The following is an 18,795-nucleotide window of genomic DNA, read 5'->3' as shown; positions in this document are numbered from 1 at the left end:
TGAATAAAGTACTAGCTATTTTGGTCACAAATGGCATCAGCTACTTAGAACTTTTTTTCCTGGAAATAAATGAACGGCTGTGCAGGTGATATCACTAGAAAAGGCTTTGACTTGTGTGAACTTGGATGGATGTTCCAAAAAAAAGAACTGGTAGATCAGAGATTGTATTCAACTCACAAGGCAGGAAGAGTATCTCTGTGTCCTGAGCTGCTGAATGGACACAACTAGGATCTGCAAGGACTGGCTTAAAAAGTGAACAGGTAAATAGAAGCATCAAGTACCTGGGCAGAGGCCTATAAGCTAGGGGGAATATCATTACTCATAAGAAAATCATTGGAGGGATGCTGGAGAGTATAATGGATGAAATAATGAAACAGCATGAGGAATAAATAACAGATTAAAACCTTGATACATTATCAACCTGAGAACTGAATCTGACTCTAACCAAAGAGAAGGAACCACTTATAGCATGCAAGAGGAATGCAGCTTGGGTGAGAATGACCATGAAACAACGGAGTTCACAAGTTGTAGGAAAGGAAGGAAGGAGAACAGCAAAATAAATACAATGGACTTCCAGAAACCATATTTCAAAAACCTCATAGAACTGATAATCATGAGAAACAAGTCTCAGAGAAAAGAGAACTCAGGGAAGTTGGCAGCACCTTAAAGAAACAATGGTCAGGACATCAATTCAAACAAACCCAGCCGAGAAGGGAAAGAACTGTTGTAAGAGATGGATGATTTGCTTAAATCACTTTATTGACCTCTAATGTAAGAAAACCTGCACTCAGAAAACAGGAGATTCACTGGCGTTGGGATGTAAATGCATAGGCTGAAGATGTAGGCACCAAACCAAAAAAATAAAGATGTAAAAAAGAAATAGGACCAACAGGATCAACAGGATGTTAAGAAAACATAAAATACATTGGCAGGGACATGAAGGCCATGGAAGAACTACCCAGCAGGGAAGGAAAGCTACCAAAGCATGATGTAAAGACTTGCCTTTTTCACTTGAGCTTTCAGTAAAAACACCACTTGCACACAATTAGTGCCATGGATGACAGAGAAAGAACTCAGTCTAGAAGGAAGAAAGAAACTGTGAAGAATACTTAGCTGGATTAAACACTGTGTGCTTAGGGCTGCTTGTTGAAACAATCTCGTGGCTGTTAGCATGATCACTGCCCTATCAGTGGGGCAGCAGGGTACACAAGAACTAGTAGATACAACAAACCTATCCTTTATTAGGCATTTTGACAATCACATTACATTCTCATAACTAGAAAACACGATCTGAAGCTCCAAGGGTAAAAAACTGCTCAGTGGAGGGCAAACCAAACTGCAGTCAACAACATCATACTCTTGTAAGAAAGAAAGAAAAGAAAGGAACATTAGAGCAAACATCATGCTTGCGTGCATGGCCAGGAGTGACGTCTGCCTAGTCTGTGATGCATTCCTGTCACTCCATCCAGTGTTGCTAAGATCTCACTGGAGCTCTGTGTCCAATTTGGGGCACTAGATTTTGAGGAAACTGAGGAACAATGGCAGAGAGACTACAATAGGACCACGAGAATGACAGAATCTAGAAAATATGGTCTACAATCATGTAAGACTAGAAAAACATTTTATTTTTTTTTTCCATTGTAAAGTGGAGACATCAGAGACAGTCACAACTGTAGTCTTCAAACACATAGAGGGTAGCAGCAGAGAGGAAGGGTCTATGCTGTGCTCCATGTCTATTGCAAGTAGGTCAAGAACCTCAGCAGTACAGGAGCATTCATTTTCTACTGGTTAACCACTAGAACAGGTTATCACAACTATGACATTTCTGTCTGAGGATGTTTTTAAGAAGAGGCTGGATACCCATCTGTTATGCAAGAAGCAGGCACTGTTTGTCCTTCCTTGTGGAACTGGATAAAGTAGATAATCTCTGGTTATCCGTTCTGACCTTATTTTCTATGATTCATGCACCAGAAAAGTCATACGTGGAGGTTTCTTTGAGGATAACTGTAACAAACCTTACAAACAAGAGCCTGCTGCAGGTACTGGATACAGCATGGTCCAGAAGCTTTTGAGAAAGCTTCTCAGATGGGTTGTCTTCTGAAAATCCACAAAGAAGATAAGCCTCTAGGAGAGCAAGAACTTTACGTTTAAGGAAGTGGACTCGGTCCCAGAAGTGAGATAAGCTGAGCTCCTTTGCTAATTTTTTTCCCCCTGAAGTGACCACCCAAAGAGTTAACATTTTGAGCAGGGCTTTGAAACATGAAAGATGATCAGCTGGCTGGAAGGAAGTCTCAAAGACTGCGTTCAGTACAGCTCTCTCATTTTATTAATATTGCTGGCCTTTAGTACCAAGCATGTACAAACTGAGACCAACTGACTTCTTGGGCCAGACTCAGCATATGCTTCTGCTGGCAGAAGACCAGGCCCCAGAAGCAGAAAGCATGCCAGGCAGCAAAGTTGAAACGATAGGAAACCACCTTCTTTCTGTTCTGGAGCCCACAGAGACCAGCGCCAACTCAGAGCTGGGCAACCACTGAAATAGGAAACGGTGGTGCCAAGATCTCAGCTTCTTTCCTGGCACAACTTCCATCAAGCATAACTTTACTTCCCTAGTAGTAGTTGGGAAGGCAGACAAATAGAAGCACTACCTTATGCTTCTTCCACTTGGTCTTCTTGTGGGCTGTACAAGCAGCTCAATCCTAAACAAGAGGAACCACTCCCAGGTCTTATACTGGAAGATATTTAAAAACAACATCCTTGCAGTTCAAGTCTGCTTTGCTTCCATGAAGAGCACGCAGATGCATGTACACACTCATTAAAGACATTATGTGAGCCATACAAATCCAACAGGACTCTTCAGTTGAAGTCAAGGGAGAGGACATGTTTTTACCCTGCCAAGTCCACAGCAAAGCTCAAAATACCTTTCTCTAGCCAAGTTCCACAAAGAAAGGAGAAGGAAAAATCTTTCTCCTCTGGTTACCCTCTAGCTCTCTTCCTGAGCAGTCTTGTCCATTCATACTGTTAGCCCCAGCCCACAAGGCTTCTCATGAAGGAGGAAGGAGAGAAATTAATTCTTCACAGCTGGTTCTGTCCTGCAATGTCTTGCTCTCAGGACAGGCAGCTGTAGCTGTTCTGGCCAGAAAGGGAGGGTTAACTCCTACTCTGCCAAATTTCAGATGGACAACATCCAAAATGATCTTCTTGCCTTTAACTTTCCCAAGTATATGCATTCTGGCCTGGGTAAATGAGATATATGTCCATTTCCATATCCACATGCATATTGACAAATTACATCCCTATACCTCTGCATTCTAGAAGGCAAATGGACAAACCCCATGCCTTCCTGGCTGCTCTGATCCTCCGGGGGGTGTTTTATGCAAAAGATCTAATGAGCATAGGATTTGCATACAGGCATTAAAGTGCACAGCCAGAGCACAGAAGCAGAAATCCTGGCCCAGAGCACTGGGAATGAGGAGGTGTGGGATGCCGGCACTCCACCCTGCCCGAGACTGGCGGTGAGCTTGTCCCTCCCCTGCCAGAGGGACCAATGTTCTCCAGTCCCGTTCCTTGTGCAGGATGAGTAACTGCTGACTGCAAGCTCAAAGCCCCGTTAAAGTCAAGCATGAGTTTCCTCAGCCCTGTTTCTGCCCCTCTCTCATTCACAGCCCTTCATCCCGCTTGCTACCCTGGGCAGGGCTGCTGGAGAAAGAGCAAGCAGGAGCAGGACGAAGCAGCAATGGGAGGATATTTATGGTTTCTTTATCTGGGTCTTGATAGCTCCTGTTTTGGTGGGAAGAGAGTGAAAGAAGGGCACCTCAGAGCTTGTGCCTGGCATGGGAAAATTTCTATCTGCTTCCTCTGAGCAGCAGGCAGGTGCTTGCCTGCATGGGATGCACAGATGCCCTGCGACTCAACCTGAAGGCACAGGGATCTCTCTTTGGGGAAGGTGAGGGGAGGATGATCCCACAGCAAGGAAGGAGGTGTCCTGGCCTCACTCACCAGAGAAAGGATGGCTGCCGGCATGGGGTGCAGCCAGATGCAGGGTGGCCGGGAATGACAGCGGGTTGGGTGACAGCAGGCAGGGCTGCAGGTGTGGGTGTAAGAGGAGACATGTTACACTTGGCAGCCAGGGCCTCCAGCGAGTCTTGGAGAGAGCAGCTGATTGGGAATGAGTTATGGAACCAGCCGTCTCCAGCAGGCTTGCTCAGAACTGGGGAAGCCCTGTCCCATGAGCTGTCCTGCAGCAGTGCTCCAGAGCCTGGGAAATGCTGGAGCAAGAGGTGGGAAAATCCTGCCACTGCACACCTGGATGCAGAAGAGTTCACTGGCTTGTTGGAAGTGTCCAAGGCACCTCAAAGGCTGAACAGGACTTTTCATTGTATCTAACTTTTATCTCCCCCAAAATGCCAGTGGGAAGCAGCCCCCATGGGAAGGCAAAGAATATGTGGGAAGCTGGAGTGTCCCTCTTCAGGGTTGGTCCTCCAGGGGTGGTCTGATGTGGGTTGTCCAAGCTGCAAGGGATAGGTCCTATTAGCCTTACTCAGCATTCCTCTCCAGATCTGGCTACTGGGCTTTTAAAAACCCCTCAAACTTCCTTACATTAAGAAATATTTTTGCTGCATTTGCTGAAAACCATCACTATCCGTGCATAACAATAATGAAACAACTTTGCCTACCTGCAGAAGAATAGAGTGAATGTCCATGGCACTTGAGAAATAATAGTAACCACAGTGAGAAAACTAAGTTCAGGCTGAAAATGGGGCTGCAGCGTGAAGAAGAATAAAACAAAAATTTCCCTGAGCAGAGAGAATGCCTGGAAATAGCTGCACCTCCCATCTCTGCTTTTGTTAAGTCAGGTTACAGAGGGAAAAGGCATTTTTAAATGGCATCAGAGTTTTTGAGTCCTGTAGAATACTTACAAAGGGGAAACAAAAGCACAAAAAGACCATGCAGTGTGCTCAAGGTAACAAAGAAATTCTGTGATACAGCAGGTAACCGAGCTCGGCTCTGCAGAGACTGAGCATATGCTGTAACTACTGGATCATCTTTCTTTCTGTATTACGTTTGCTTAGCTTGGTGATAAAAATATGTCTTCCTTCACAGGCATATTGACCGCATAATGCTGAAGGTAGATGATGAGGTTTTCTGTTTGTTTATGATGTTACATGCAAACAAAATACCTGTCTTGCAAAATATTTTTGGCTGCCATCCACTGCAAAATAATAGTTAGGCAGAAAGCTGGTCTAAGAAACTCCTTCCCTTCAGCCACCAGAAAAAGTAATTAAAAAATAAAGAGCATTTGCCTGTCTGGAAGCCAGCAAGCAGCACAGCTGGGCAAGGGTAGGGACCCAGCGAAGTTTCTGATTAGCAAAACGTAGTGGCTTTAAAATAACACCTTAAACCAAGGCCCTGGCCCTCTCTCAGCTCCCCTCGCTCTCCCTTTGCCGCCTTCTGAAGGTGGTTGTACCAGAGGTTATCTTAACCAAAAAAATGCTTGAATGTTGGGAGGCACAATTTCAAAGACAGGACACATGAAATAATTAAAAGCAATATTCCCTGCTCCACTTCAGAGAGCTCCTATTTGAGCTCAGGAGGCATGAGAGGGAAAGTAGGGGATGCTTCCTGGGGAGCAAGTAAGGTGAATCAGGACAACAGAAGGGTAGGCTCAGGACAGTGGGGAGGTAGGAAACCGGAGCAGATTGTGGCCAGTGAGAGACGTGGGTGGGGAAGAAGAAGCAGGTCTGTAGGTAGGGAAGCAGGAAAGCAAGGGGAGCGGGGTGGACAAGAGGATTTTGGAGAGCGGCTAGCCAGCTGGCACACACATAGCAGCTGCTGCTGTGTCAGCCTAGGAGAGGAGCTGCAGCTGCAGGCTGGCCATGAATAGCAGAGGAGCAGGGTGCCGGCTGGCTGCTGGAGGGACGGGGGGCAGCCGGGGCGCTGAAAAGGCAGGCGGAGGCTCTCTGAAAGGTTTTCTACACAGGGGAACATGACAGCCCTTTGATTTCTGAGCTGTTTGTTCTCCAATTGTCCACTTCTCTGGATGATCAGTACTAAAGAGTTAAAATGGGGAGAGGGGGGAGGGAAAGAAACAGAAGGAAAACTTAGGACCTAATGCAGATCTGGGCTTTGATAGCATATCCATAGCATGCAGTTGTCTGGATGTATATAGCTTTCATAGTTGTCAGCAGGGATCAAAATCACAGGGTGCTTAAACTAAAAGAGAAATCTCTGCTCAGTTACTCTCTTAGCTGCTTGAGCCACCACTGGAGGAAGACACGATCCCACCACTTGACCATCTGCTCTGTGTACTGCACATGTCACTAAGAGCACTCTATAAGCTATCTCGTGCAAACTCCTACATGGCTGTGGGTGCACACACCCTTTCTGCTTCTACACGAGTGTGGGTGCAGGCATCCCATGTGCTCTTCCACAGCCAAAGGTGCACCACCCCACACACTCCTTTGGGGCTGTGGGTGCTCCCACCCTCTGTTTCTCTACAGCCACGGGTGCACCGATCCCATACACTCCTCCACAGCTGTGGGTGCATGCAACATGCATCCCACCCTGTGTTCTCTTCCACAGCAACAGTTGTATGCTCTATGGGTGTTCTCACATGGGTGTGGGCACTCGCAACCAGCATGATCTTCCATGACCGTGAGTGCATACATTGTGTGCACTCCATAGCTGTGGGTGGTTCCACCCTGTGCCCTCTTCTACAGCTGTAGGTGATCCCACCCTCTGACCTCCTCTGCAGCTGTGGGTGATCCCACCCTGTGCCCTCCTCTGCAGCTGTGGGTGATCCCATCCCATGGACTCCTCCACAGCTGTTGGTGCACGAGCTATGCATTCTTCTACACTGCTGGGGTGCTCCCACCCCAAATACATCTCATTCACTGCGTGTTCCTCCACACCTGCATGTGCACATGCCCGGCACAGTTCCACCTGAGCACGGATGCACGTACCACGGGCAGGGGCGCACCCGCCTTGCACACTCCTCCACGGCCGTGGGCTACGCGTACCCCACGGTTGTTCCTCCAGCGCTGTGGGTGCCCGCACCCCGCGCGCTCCCCCGTGGCAGCGCCTGCAGACACGCACCCCACTGACACGCGGCTGTGCGCGCCAGTACCCCACCCGCGGGCGCTCCCCCGCGTCCCCCAGGGCTGCCAGACCCCCCGCTGCCAGCGGGGGCGGGCAAGGCAGAGCAGAGCACGGCAAGGCAGGGCGGGGGCCGCCGCCCGCCGCCCTTTAAGAGCCGCGGCGGGAGCGGCGCTGGCCCCACCCGCTCGGCCGCGGGGCCGGGCCGTCCCCCTCATTAATATGAAGGCGGCGGCAGCAGCGGCGAATGGGTAATGAAGCTGTCACTCCGGCACCTACTTGTTGGGTGTCCGCGGAGCCGAGGCGCACAGAGGGCGAGCGGAGCCCGCGGGAGGGGAGCGGCGGCGGAGCGCTCCGGGCGGCCCCGCCGGCAGCCCATGCCCTGCGCCCCCCGGCGCGCTGCGGGCGGCTCCCCCGCCGCCCATGCCGCGAGCGGCCGCCGGTCCGTGGCCGGTGGGCTCGGCGGGCTCCTGTGAGGCGGCTGCGCGGAGCAGCAGGCATGCGGGGCGCCGGCCGGCGGAGCCGGGCCCCCGCGCTCGGCCTGGCGCTGCTCCTCGCCTCCTGCGTGCAGGTAGGGGGGCGCGGGGGGCTCCGCTCCCGGCTCGGCGGCGCGGCCCCTTCCCCTTCTCCCTGTCCACCTTGCGCGTGTCCTGCAGAGATAGGTGATATTTCATCTATTCACGGTGGGGCTGAGCCCTCCGGCAGCGAAAGTTGGAGGGCTGGTGGTGGGGGGGGGGGCGGGGGGGAGAAGCGGGGAGCGCCGCAGCCCGGCTCTCCCGGCGCTGCCCCCGGCCGCGGGAGAGTAACGCGTCCGTCTCCCCTTTGATTTTTATTTTTAGGTGTCCCGGTCCACGGGCTATTTCGAGCTGCAGCTTAACTCGGTGCGGAATGTAAACGGCGAGTTGCTGAATGGGGAATGCTGCGATGGCATGAAAAGCCCCGAGAACCTGGGCTGTACCCGGGACGAGTGCGACACTTACGTGAAAGTCTGCCTCAAGGAATATCAGGCCAAGATCACTCCGGTCGGACCCTGCAACTACGGATTCGGATCTACCCCCGTTCTCGGTGGAAATATTTTCTATTTGAACAGCAACAAATACTCCCATCAAGGCAGAACCCCCGAGACGGGCAGGATTGTTATTCCCTTTCAGTTTGCGTGGCCGGTAGGTTGATCATCGCGCTGTTGTTATCGCCCTTTTTCTGTTCCTTCCCCCCCCCCTCCCGCCTCCTCCTCCCGTCGGTTCTGCAGCCCTTGCCCTCTCCCCGGTTAGAAAGCGGGGCGAGCTGCGGGTGCGCTGCCCGGGCGGGGCCGCATCCCGGGGCTGCGGGACACTGGCACGGGGGTGCGGGGCTTGTGCGCTGCCCTCGCCCGGCCGAGGGGTGCGGGCGCTGCGGCAGCCTCCCGAGGGTCTGGTGGGGGTGCCGGGGAGCGGCTTTGCAGAATGGCTGGCGGCTGCGGAGTGACTGCGTGACGGGCTCCTCCCGCACAGGCTGCAGGTGCGGTTCGCAGCGGCTGGCGTGCGTGAAACTTAAAAAACAAACAAAAAAAACCCAAAACCCCAAACAAACAAACAAAAAATCCCCCCTCAGCAAACAAGCCCAAAGACGCCGGCGCTGAGGAGCCGCCCCCCAGAGCCGGGGCCCGACGGCCGGGGCGCCCCCCGGAAGCCCCCGCGCAGTGCGGGGCTGCCCCCGGGAGGGGGCGCTGCCGGGCGGCGCAGGTGGGGGCGCGGCGCGGCGCGGGGCGCGTGCCGCGGCTCGCGAAGGGCGCGAGCTGCCGCCCCTCCCGGGGCGCGGGCGGGGCCGCGCGGCGGCAGCGGCGCGCGCGGGGGGTGCGGGGCGCGTGGGGGGGGGGGTTGTGCTCCCGCCGCCCCCCGCACCTGCGCGGGGCCCCCGCCCCGTTCCCCGCCCCGCCGGGTGGGCCAGGCCGGCTGGAGCTGCGCCCCTCCAGGCGCGCGGGTCGGGAGGCAGCGCCCGCAGCGGAGCCGTGCTCGGTTCCTGTCGGGAACCGGATCCACGGCGGGTGTGCGGGCGTGTGCGGGCGAGACCCTGGTGCTAGCGCCCTCCCCCCCCGTCCTTCCTTCCCTTCAGGATCTGGGGGGTTTCTGTTACCCCCGAACCCATCGTCTCTGCCTCCACCGGGTGCACCGCCCGACCCCGCGGGCACGTCCGCGGGGGCTGCGGGGCAGCGCTCGTCCCGGCCTCTGGAAAACGGGAGCTTCCCTCTGCTGCGGGGGGCCCGCGTTGGGGAGGGGCGGGCGGAGGAGAGGCCGGGCTGGCTGCCCGGCTGCAGGCAGGTACGGTCCTGCAGGGAGTTTAACAGCTGTTGCTCTCGGCCCTTCCAGGTGGGCCGAGAAGCTGGCAAGTCGGGAAGGGCTGAGGGATGGGGATGGTGCAGCGCCCTGGTCAAGGGGCGGGATGAGTATGACACGTCCCGGTGCCTGCGGATCGTGTTTGGCACCTGGTGACTAAACAGATGCAGCAGCCCTTGCTGGCCTCTCAGGATAACGTAGCTCGCAGGATCTTTGTTACTTGGAAAGCTGCTGCTAGGAGCAAACCTGCTTGCTTACGTTGCCTGCTCGAGGAAAACCGGCGCGCATAGAGCTCCTCGCTTTCTGTGCTGCCACGGGCCTTCCAACCTGATGGTCGTGTACCTCAGGTTAAGAACTGGTCACTATTTGAATGTAGGGGTTTCACTGGAGTGAGGGTTTTTAAGGAATGGTAAAACCAATAAATGTCTCTGCAGAGGCACTTGGATTCTGGCTGCCAAGTTGGGCTGTTTGGTCTTTTCTTGGTCCTATTGAATGTAGAAAGGTTGTTCTTAACAGATGCAGCCAGTGCCATGAAAACGAGAGTGTTTGGAACTCTTCTCTTACAAGATCAAAGGGAAAATTAACCTTTCTCCTCTGTGTTGACTGTTTAATACAGTCTTAACAAAATCATGAACTCTACATTAAGAGATTTCAGTAACATTAGCACCTCAAACTTTACATGTTATCTGCATGAGGAAGTAAAGGTAACTTAATGCACATGTTTATTTTGTCAGTTTCTAGTATAGCTACTTGAAACAAGAGAAGAGTTTGATAATCCTTACAGTGCAGGTCCCTAAGCCCAGCCTTCTTTGGTTTTTCTCTGTTGGAACAAGCACATTCCTAACTTGCAGCTGCCGGATATTGTTGTTCTACACTCTTTAAGTCCTAAGAAAGGCCTGTTTGACCTACCTCTTGCAGGTAAATTACCACAGTGTCTCTAGCATACAATACTGAGTCTCTTTCTCCTACCATCGCCTCCAGCATTTTAAAGGACTCGAGGTCTTTGGTCGGTCTTTCCGTTGTTGTGTTGGTGGTGTTTGTTTTTTTTTTTTTTTGCAGCTGTTGCAAAACAGCCTGTAATTCATTTCAGTGGTGCCACTGCCGTTTAGTGGGTGGCTGGCTGATTTTTGGAAGGTTTACTTGAATACTCTGCCTGCCCACCCTTGATTCTAAAAATAGGCTTTGGAGTAATTGTACTTTTAAAAACAGTCCCTCTATTGCCATCTGTGGATGCACTTATGGAAAGAAGTACCTTCTGAATGTTGCAGTTACATCTTGAACTCTGGACATTCAGTCTGATGGGGAATGTGGCATCTTTGTCACAGCTGTACATAACACTGCAATGACAGGCTTAATTGTGATGCTAGTTTAGCACAAGGCTTTTTGGAAGTAGACTGAGTTTCTGGGTTAGCTTTCAACTCCCTGGAGTAATTTCAAAATTATTCTCAAATAATATTTTCCCCACTCAAGTTTGCAAAGAAGAAACAGCAATATGGACACAGTCTTTTCCTATGACTTTGATTTTGCATAGGAAAAAGAATGAAATGAACATTCCTTTATTGACTATGCTGGGAAAGGACAAGGTTAAATGGAGTCAGAAAGCATGTCCTTCACTTAGGAAACAAATTTGCCTAGGTGCTGGCCATGAGTGAAGGACTTCAGTAGTTCTAGCTTAGATTTTTAAGACTGAGAAATCCAACTCTAATGGAAGCATTAGCGTATGTTGATTTCTTACTGAACCTCATCTGAATAATGTCCTTACATTAATACATTAGTCTCCTAAAGTATAAACCCCATTGAGGGAGGTTTTCTTGATGTCTGTGTGATGTTGCAGTGTCCTGAGCTAGCAATAGCTGTAAGGTATGTAGTATCTTGAAAGGTGTGTTTTTGCCTGGGTTTTTTCGTACGGATTTTTTTTAATTTTACATGCTAAAATTTTAGTCTAAAATTTGGACGAGTGTCTATTCTGTAAAGCTGTAGTACCAGAGTTCACTGACTTCCACTCTTTGATACAGTTATCCCATTTATTTTGATTTCCTCTCCTTTTTTTAATATTATTAGTCTGATCTCTGATTTGCAAGAGGAGCTTGGGATATTGCCAAAAAGTTTTAAAAATTGCTACCTTGGGATACATCATCTACAGAAATCTGGCAGTGGGAGAGGCTGAGGAACAGCTAGAACAATAGAGCTGTCTTCTTCACCCACCTACCTCATTTTTGTTTTTACTTTGCCTCCTGCTATAAAACTTGCAGCGTAGTGCTTGTCTGAATTTGTTAACAAACAAATGATGCAATTAAATTTGAAGTGCAACTTTAAAATGAAAATGGCAGAAGAATTCAAGTAGCTTTGAAGAATGGATTCTGATCACTTACACAGTTTGTTCATTAGTCTTGAGCAGTTTCCTTGCTCGAAGCTGTTCGTTCAGACACTGAAGCTTCAGAAACACCTTGCACAGCAACATTTATCAATGACAGGTTATTGGCAAAATTTTAGATTTGGGTTTAATAAAGAAGTGATTACTTTGAAGGCTGTTTCTGAAGATGTTTTCATGTTATAGGCCTTCTGCTGCGTGTCTTTCGTGGAACCATTTTTCATACTCCTTTGCAAGATGGCATGAAATGGAGGGGTGTGTGTGGTTTTTTCCCTCCACCCTGTTTCTCCCCTCAGGGAATTCACAGCTTTTCTTGCACCATAAATATTGGTATGGCATCCATTACTTCAGTTAATTAGTCACATAGAGGAATTGTTCTGACTAGTCGTGGATGTTGAAATAATGTGTTACAGTATGTGCATCATTATCTCCCCTCTGCCCCTCTGTTGTTGAGATCCTAATGTGACTGACAGCCAGTGCAGTATGCTTATGAGTACACTATACTCTGAACTCCACAGGTGAACTTCAGAGTTCAGGGCCTTGGGGGATAAGTAGCAGAAACCAGCAATTTCACTTCTCTTTTCCTGGTGCTAGGACTCTTTGTACCAACCTGGAGAAGGAGTAGTAGTTCAGGCAGTCCTCATGACCTGCTTGGGTAAAGGGTGCTTTCTCCATTCAAATGAGGCAAATTTATCATTTTTTGAAGCAGCAATCTTAAAGATTTTCCTGTTTAGAGTTTGATTGTAGCACACCTCTCTAAACTTGTGAAGTGCTGTTAACTTTCAGGTAGATAAAAATGTGTACAAGTGTGTAATTCAACATCCAGGCTGTGTGTGGGTTACGTCCACATGCAGTCCACATACGAGTCTCATTCAGATGCTTGGAAGGGTTCAGTCTTGATCTGAAACATACACAGGAGCATGAAGCATCAAATATGTAAAGCTGTTGAGAGGATAACTTGGCTGGAGCAGTAAATATTGAATTTCTTAGAAAGCAACCCCTCCCCTGCCAAAACCCAAGCAGGAATACTTCACAGCTTTTATTACTTCATGGATGCAATGTTTTGTTTAGCTCTTTTGGATGTTTTCTGCTTCAATATGGGACTCTACATCGAGCTCTCTCAAACCTTCTGACTTGAAAAACTTTTATGAATGTGGTTATGCCCTAGAAGGCACCTCGCCATTATCTGGGATCCTTGGTTGCCTGTAGGGAACTAGATAGCCTGACTGTAGGAAATATACTTGTCTATTTTTGTTTGGGTAGGTCTGGAGTTGGTCTACCTTCTGTCTTAACACAGCCATCACTGCTCTCTGATCAGGACCTTGAGGCTTTGTAATGAAGACATCCTGTATTAGATTGCACCCTGATGGAGGGAACATGCATCCTGTCAGCTTGAATGACAACCCATAGTGACAGATATGCTGAAATTAGGCAGGTTAAAGTTAGGCCATTTAACACTGGAAAAGGTGCTTGTACACAGCTGTACTAGAGGAACAATATGTACAGTTATGAAAAAAATCAGAATTTTGCACATGCTCAAGTGACACACAGCAAGCTTTACCTGTGATTAGTTGTTCTTTGCTCCATTGAAACTCCCTTTAAAAAAAGGAAGTGCATGAAAATGCACAGACCCAAGCAAGATCTGAGGGCAGGGAATAAAACACGAGAGCAAGACCTTGTACCAAAATGTAGCATTCACCTGGTATGGTGGTGGGTTATACTTCACATGCCTCACACCTTGTTAGCAGAGGAAGTCAGCATGGAAAAATAGTGTAGTTGATAGCTGTGTATTGATGAGCTATGTAAATGTTTAATGTCTTACTTGCCAGCAGACTAAGTTTTTTTCCCAAATGGATGGCTCTGCTGATAGCACAAACCTTTCTTTTTCATACCTGACCACTCTTTCCTGCCCCCCCCCCCTCCCCCCCACCTTTCTGCTTGCTTTCTGACTCTACCTGCGTGGCTTGTCAGTAGACTCTAGGACTGCTGTGGTGGTGACTGTTTCTTATTTTGACAAAACACCTGTAGTCCTTGTGCTCATGAAGCCTTCTCCTGCCTGTTGTAATCCATGGGCAGGGGTATTGTGGATCAGAAGACATGGATTCATGTTTCCTCAGTCTTGGGGAAGTTCATCAGAGAGTTGTCTGCTTTCGCCTGCTCGGTAGTGTATTTGCCTTCAAGTTTTTTGGATGAGAAATGAATGGCTGATGCTGGGGAGGCGGTTCATAATAAGTTATATCAGTTTAGTTTCAAGTTATGCAAATGCAAAGAGTGGCTTGTAGATTTTGTTATTCTTTATCTGAAAAGAAGAGAATTGGGTGATGTTTTAGAGACTGACTTTAGCAGTTCTGGGTAGTGACAACTCCAGTTGACTTCAATAGCAGCTGCAGGTGTCACCTCTAAAAAAGAATCAAGGCCTTAATAGTGGGCACTTCAGAACCACTCTTTGAAAAAGGGATTTATTATTGGCATGCTGTGTGTGCCAGCAACTATTTGCAGCTTGCCCAAAATAGAAAGCATAAAGACTTAAGTTTCATGTAACTATAGAAAATCTGTCTTCTAATTTTAAGCAGAAGTGTTTTTTGCACTCTTAATCTTTCACACATTGATGTCACTAGGTCTAGAATTTCTTATATCTTTGAAATAAGTATGCCTCAGAGGACATTATTCTCGTAACTATTTAACCTTTTATACCTTAAAGTTCTGGGTGGTTTTTGAATGTCACAGAGATGGTCAGATAGTAAAGAACACAACTATTTATACTCCTTGAAAGCTTCCTTATATAAACACATGCTTATTTATTAGAAACACGGAGGCTGAACTCAAAACTTGCAGACAAATAACCGTACCTCCCAGAGGCTGAGAGTGTTACGTTTAGACATCTCCTGTCAACTTTCTGATGTTTATTCCAGAAGGTACTCCTGCCAGCCTATCAGTGAAATGCTACACTCCTAGCTGCACGGCTGGCGTGGGCATTAAATCTTTGCCTGAAAATGGAATAGGTATTAAAGTAGTTGGGATTACTCTTACACTAGAGGATGTGAGCTGGAGAAGAGGGTGAGGTAGAAACAGAGCATGTTTGATTCACCACAACATGATAGAGGCTTCATAGCATTGTCTTCGGGCTGTTTGAAGATGTTTCAAACACTGTTTTCTCAAAAAAGGTGTCTGCATATGAAAGGTCTAATGAAGACATGACTACTTGTACCTTTAATCTTAAACACTCAGGTTTATCTTTAACATAGTTGGTTGGGGTAAAACCATAATTGGTTGTTTCTATCAGGTGTGTGATGTTTGGCCTCCTTGGGCTGTGTTCCCACTGTGTTGTAGACTTTCTGAGCCCTCCTGTTGGAGTTCAAGGAAATCTGTTGGTGCAGATGTTGAGAAACTCTGTGTTGTATAAGCTACCTACTGTGTTTGATGCTACTGCTTGTATTCCTTGCACAAGACCAGCTTGCTTTGAGTTACTATTGGAATTCACTGTTTGTCAGCATAAAAGCTGCAAAAAATTGAACTTCTGTCAAACAGTAAATGATGTGAAGCTACTGTTTCCTGTATGTAAAAAAAAAAAAAGGCCAAAAATGTTTTGGTGTATTTCTAATCTGTCATCAATCAGTTGCCACAAAATTTTTCTTGTATGAGAAGGATGGTATTTGAGACAATGTGCAAGGTAAATTATAATTTTAAAAATACTTTGAATATTTTTAAGGTTGTGCTGTCCCTGTGGGCCAGTAGCTGTCTGGCCCCTCTTCAGCAATGCCACCGAGTTCCCTGTGTGTAGGTGAGATGAGTGGAATTCATCTTGTCTGAGTCTTTCACTTATTTTTCCTGTAGGTGTTGCTTTGTGTGAATGTTGGCTCTGATATACATGCTGTGACCATACTTTAGAAACTATTAAGTTTATAAAAGCAACTGTGATTGCATTGTAGACTTAGTCATCTGCAGAAGCTTTAAATTGCTTTGTGCCTGAAAGCTTCCCTCCCTACTCTTCTGAAAACAAGGCCAATGTTTTGTCAACTCTGTGTGGGTCCTATTTGCATTGTTTGCTCCAGTTCAGAGTTTCTCAGCCTACTGAAGACACTAAAAAGGGAGGATCACTTTCCTGCTAGCACATCAATTTACTTTGCCTTGGTCCTTTCCAATTCTGGCTGCTGGTAAATCCTCTGGCCTGAGAGAGGCTTGGGAGCAGCAATTTGGTAGGAGAGAGGCCACTTCAAAGAGTGAGGAGTAAGGGTATATTGGCATTGCTCCTGGCTCCTTAATGCTTAGCCAGATGCTTATCCACAGGAGAGCTGCTACTGCTCCTTGGCAATAACTTCACTATTTGCTTCCTCCTCAGCACTCTGATAGCCTTTGGTGGGCCAGCTGCTCTGGCTTCTGGTTAGTGGGTATCTAAAATTGGTCAGTCTTCGAGCAGAGATGACCACTGGCAGTACTGTCTGCTATATCCAGTTGGTAACTTTTGAGCTGCGTGTTCATTTTTCATGTGAGCAGGAGGTGGACATGTAGCCTGACCAATTTCTCCTTCCCCTGCCCCCAGGGGAACTATTGTGGATGTCTAGGACGATCTGTGCTAGGTCATGTGGGCACCTGCTGAATTTGTGACTCCCATGGAGCAGCGTGACCCTCTTAGAACTGCTGCCTACCTGTGCCGTACACCCAGGGAGACCTGTCAGGAGGGAGAGAGCTGAAGAGTGGTGGCTCATTTGTAGATGATCTTGAGTCAGGGAGGAATGGCCATCCCTGATTTCACCATAGACTTTTGGAGCCTTTGCTTACTGTCTAAAGAAATACTATATATAAAACTTTAAGACTGCTGTCATAGGTGCAGACTATATGTCCATTGCTATTATAGATGAGCAATGAAGCTAGATTAGGATTGAACAGATGAGTTTATTTTTCAATTATTCTGAGTCTTTCAGCTTTTTTTTACCTCCTGGTCTGATGGACAGAGTTTTGCTGAAAGATACTTGGTTTGTGAAATCCAATGTGTGCAACATAGTAAATACATTTCAGCATCAACAAACATTTAAATGTCACTCAACTCTGTGAAATAACTGCTTGCTATTTCACTGGAATGTCTCTACTGCTGCTTTCATATGAAGCATTTTTCTTGCAATTCTGAGAATTTTTTTTTTAATGTTATAAAATCTTGTTGCTTAAGACTTGGGCTATAGCTTGTGCTCATTCATTAAACTTTGTTCCAAAGGTAATTTTTTTTTAGTTTTTTTTCGTATAAAAAGGAGGAAATTTAAAAAATAAAATTATTGATTGCTGTTTTAAATACTAAAGTATTAAAAGCATATTTAACATGAAGGTCTTCTGGGAGCAAGTGCTGAGAGGGACTCTCAGCTGAAACAGTAAACATGGATTGTTATCTGTGGCTGAAATGGCTGTTTACTCCTCAGTTGCAGCTAGAATGCTGTGTTAGATGGAAGGGGCAAGGCATTTCAAGGCTAAATGACAATCTTAGTCTTACTTGATTAGAGCTTGCAGAGGTTGCTAAGAAACGGCCTAATAGTCCTTGAGTAACCAATTATATGCCCCTTGGACAGATGCACAGGTGCTCATTCTCTGAAGTTGTTTTGGTTGTTTTTTGTTGTTTGGTTTTTTTTAAATTTTGTTGTTGTTGTTTGTGTGGGGTTTTTTTGTTTTGTTTTTTAATCTGAGATAAGACTGGAATACAAGTACATACAGAGCAATCGGTTTTCATCCTGCTTTGGGCTTAAAGTCCTGATTATATATATCTTGTTCCCAGCAGGATGTGTCCTGGTGTGTTTTTTTAGTGCATTACTATTTAATTATTATTACACTTAAATTGTTCTTGCAGTGCCTCCCACTTCCACACAGTCAGCTAGGTCTGTAGTCTCTCCTGTGATTTTCTAGTACTCTGAACATATCTGCTTAAGTAACTTTAAGCATCTAGCATTCAAATTGGATAAATTTTACATTTTTGGACTTCCAGTGGGTATGCAATATTAATATTGATGCAGTAACCTACAATTGGTAGAAAATGCTAATTTCAAGTAGCCTTTCTTACTCCTTCTGAAGCAGTTCTGTACATGCAACTTGTAGTGAAATATTGTATGAGCTGGCAGTTAACCTAAAACATCAAGTAGGATTCTTTCAGTGTTTGGTTTTTTCCCTAAATATGTATAATTCCATTTATAGCATTGTAAAGTTGAGACATTGACCTTAAAACACAGTGTACCCTTTTATTGTTAAAAGTCTGGGGTTTCTCGCTGGAGAAGTTAAGTTCTAATTAGGGAGCTTGTTCATACCTGAAGGCCTGACTGACATGTACTTTAGGCAGTAAATTGAGAAATACATAAATAGTGTTAATCTACTCCAATCAAGACTGAGGCAGATTTTTTTTAGCATGTGCTGTTTTTGGTACCGCTTACCTTCCTATTGTTAGGACAATTTTAATAGCTCTGCTCCGGTAACCTGTGTTGCTGCTTAATAGATTTTAGTGGCAGTTCTTTCTTTTTCACAGTGTACAAAAAAATAAATTCTTGGTGTGCTTCTGATATTACTAATTCTTCTATGTTACAGTAACAGAATTTTCCTTATTGCAAGGTGGAGTTTTTACTGTAACTGGCTGCATGTAATCAACAAAGTCTAGAAGTCAGATCATGTTTACTTGGGACTATTAAGAGCAAGCGTAACCATCTGCTGCCCCTCACTAATGACTAGGGTTTTTGTACACAACAATGGACCGATAGCAGCTCCTGTGTTGGTTATAAACTGTTGTTTAAACCATATGTTTATATATAGGCCCAAAATGGTTTAGTGTTATATTTGGCTGTTGGAGACCTTTCTAAAGCAGAGTATTGTTTCCATGATTCATCCACACAGACCAGTGCTTTCTTCTATCAGAAGGTGAGGAAGGGAAGGAAGTAGAGAAACTGAAATGTTTAGACTTGCATAGGCACCTAGGATGTTGGTTGCCAAGTATGTAGTGCCCCTGCAGTGTCTTCTGATGTTTGCTGGTAAGCTGGGATATCTTCAGGGTTG

At 46.9% G+C, this 18,795-nt stretch overlaps 1 protein-coding gene across 1 annotated transcript in view; it reads left to right on the top strand.

Moving 5' to 3' along the window:
- Window positions 1-7,342: 7,342 nt before the first annotated feature.
- JAG2 (jagged canonical Notch ligand 2) overlaps window positions 7,343-18,795 on the top strand; it is a 71,589-nt gene continuing 60,136 nt past the window's right edge. Inside the window, exons 1-2 of the mRNA XM_051621437.1 lie at window positions 7,343-7,666; window positions 7,935-8,258. Of these exons, the coding sequence (XP_051477397.1) occupies window positions 7,343-7,666; window positions 7,935-8,258 (648 nt within the window). The remainder of the gene's footprint in view (window positions 7,667-7,934; window positions 8,259-18,795) is intronic.

This window comes from Apus apus, chromosome 5 (genome assembly GCF_020740795.1).
Source record: "Apus apus isolate bApuApu2 chromosome 5, bApuApu2.pri.cur, whole genome shotgun sequence".
In the NCBI taxonomy this organism is placed as follows: Eukaryota; Metazoa; Chordata; class Aves; order Apodiformes; family Apodidae; genus Apus; species Apus apus.
This window is presented reverse-complemented; position numbering and strand designations above follow the sequence as displayed.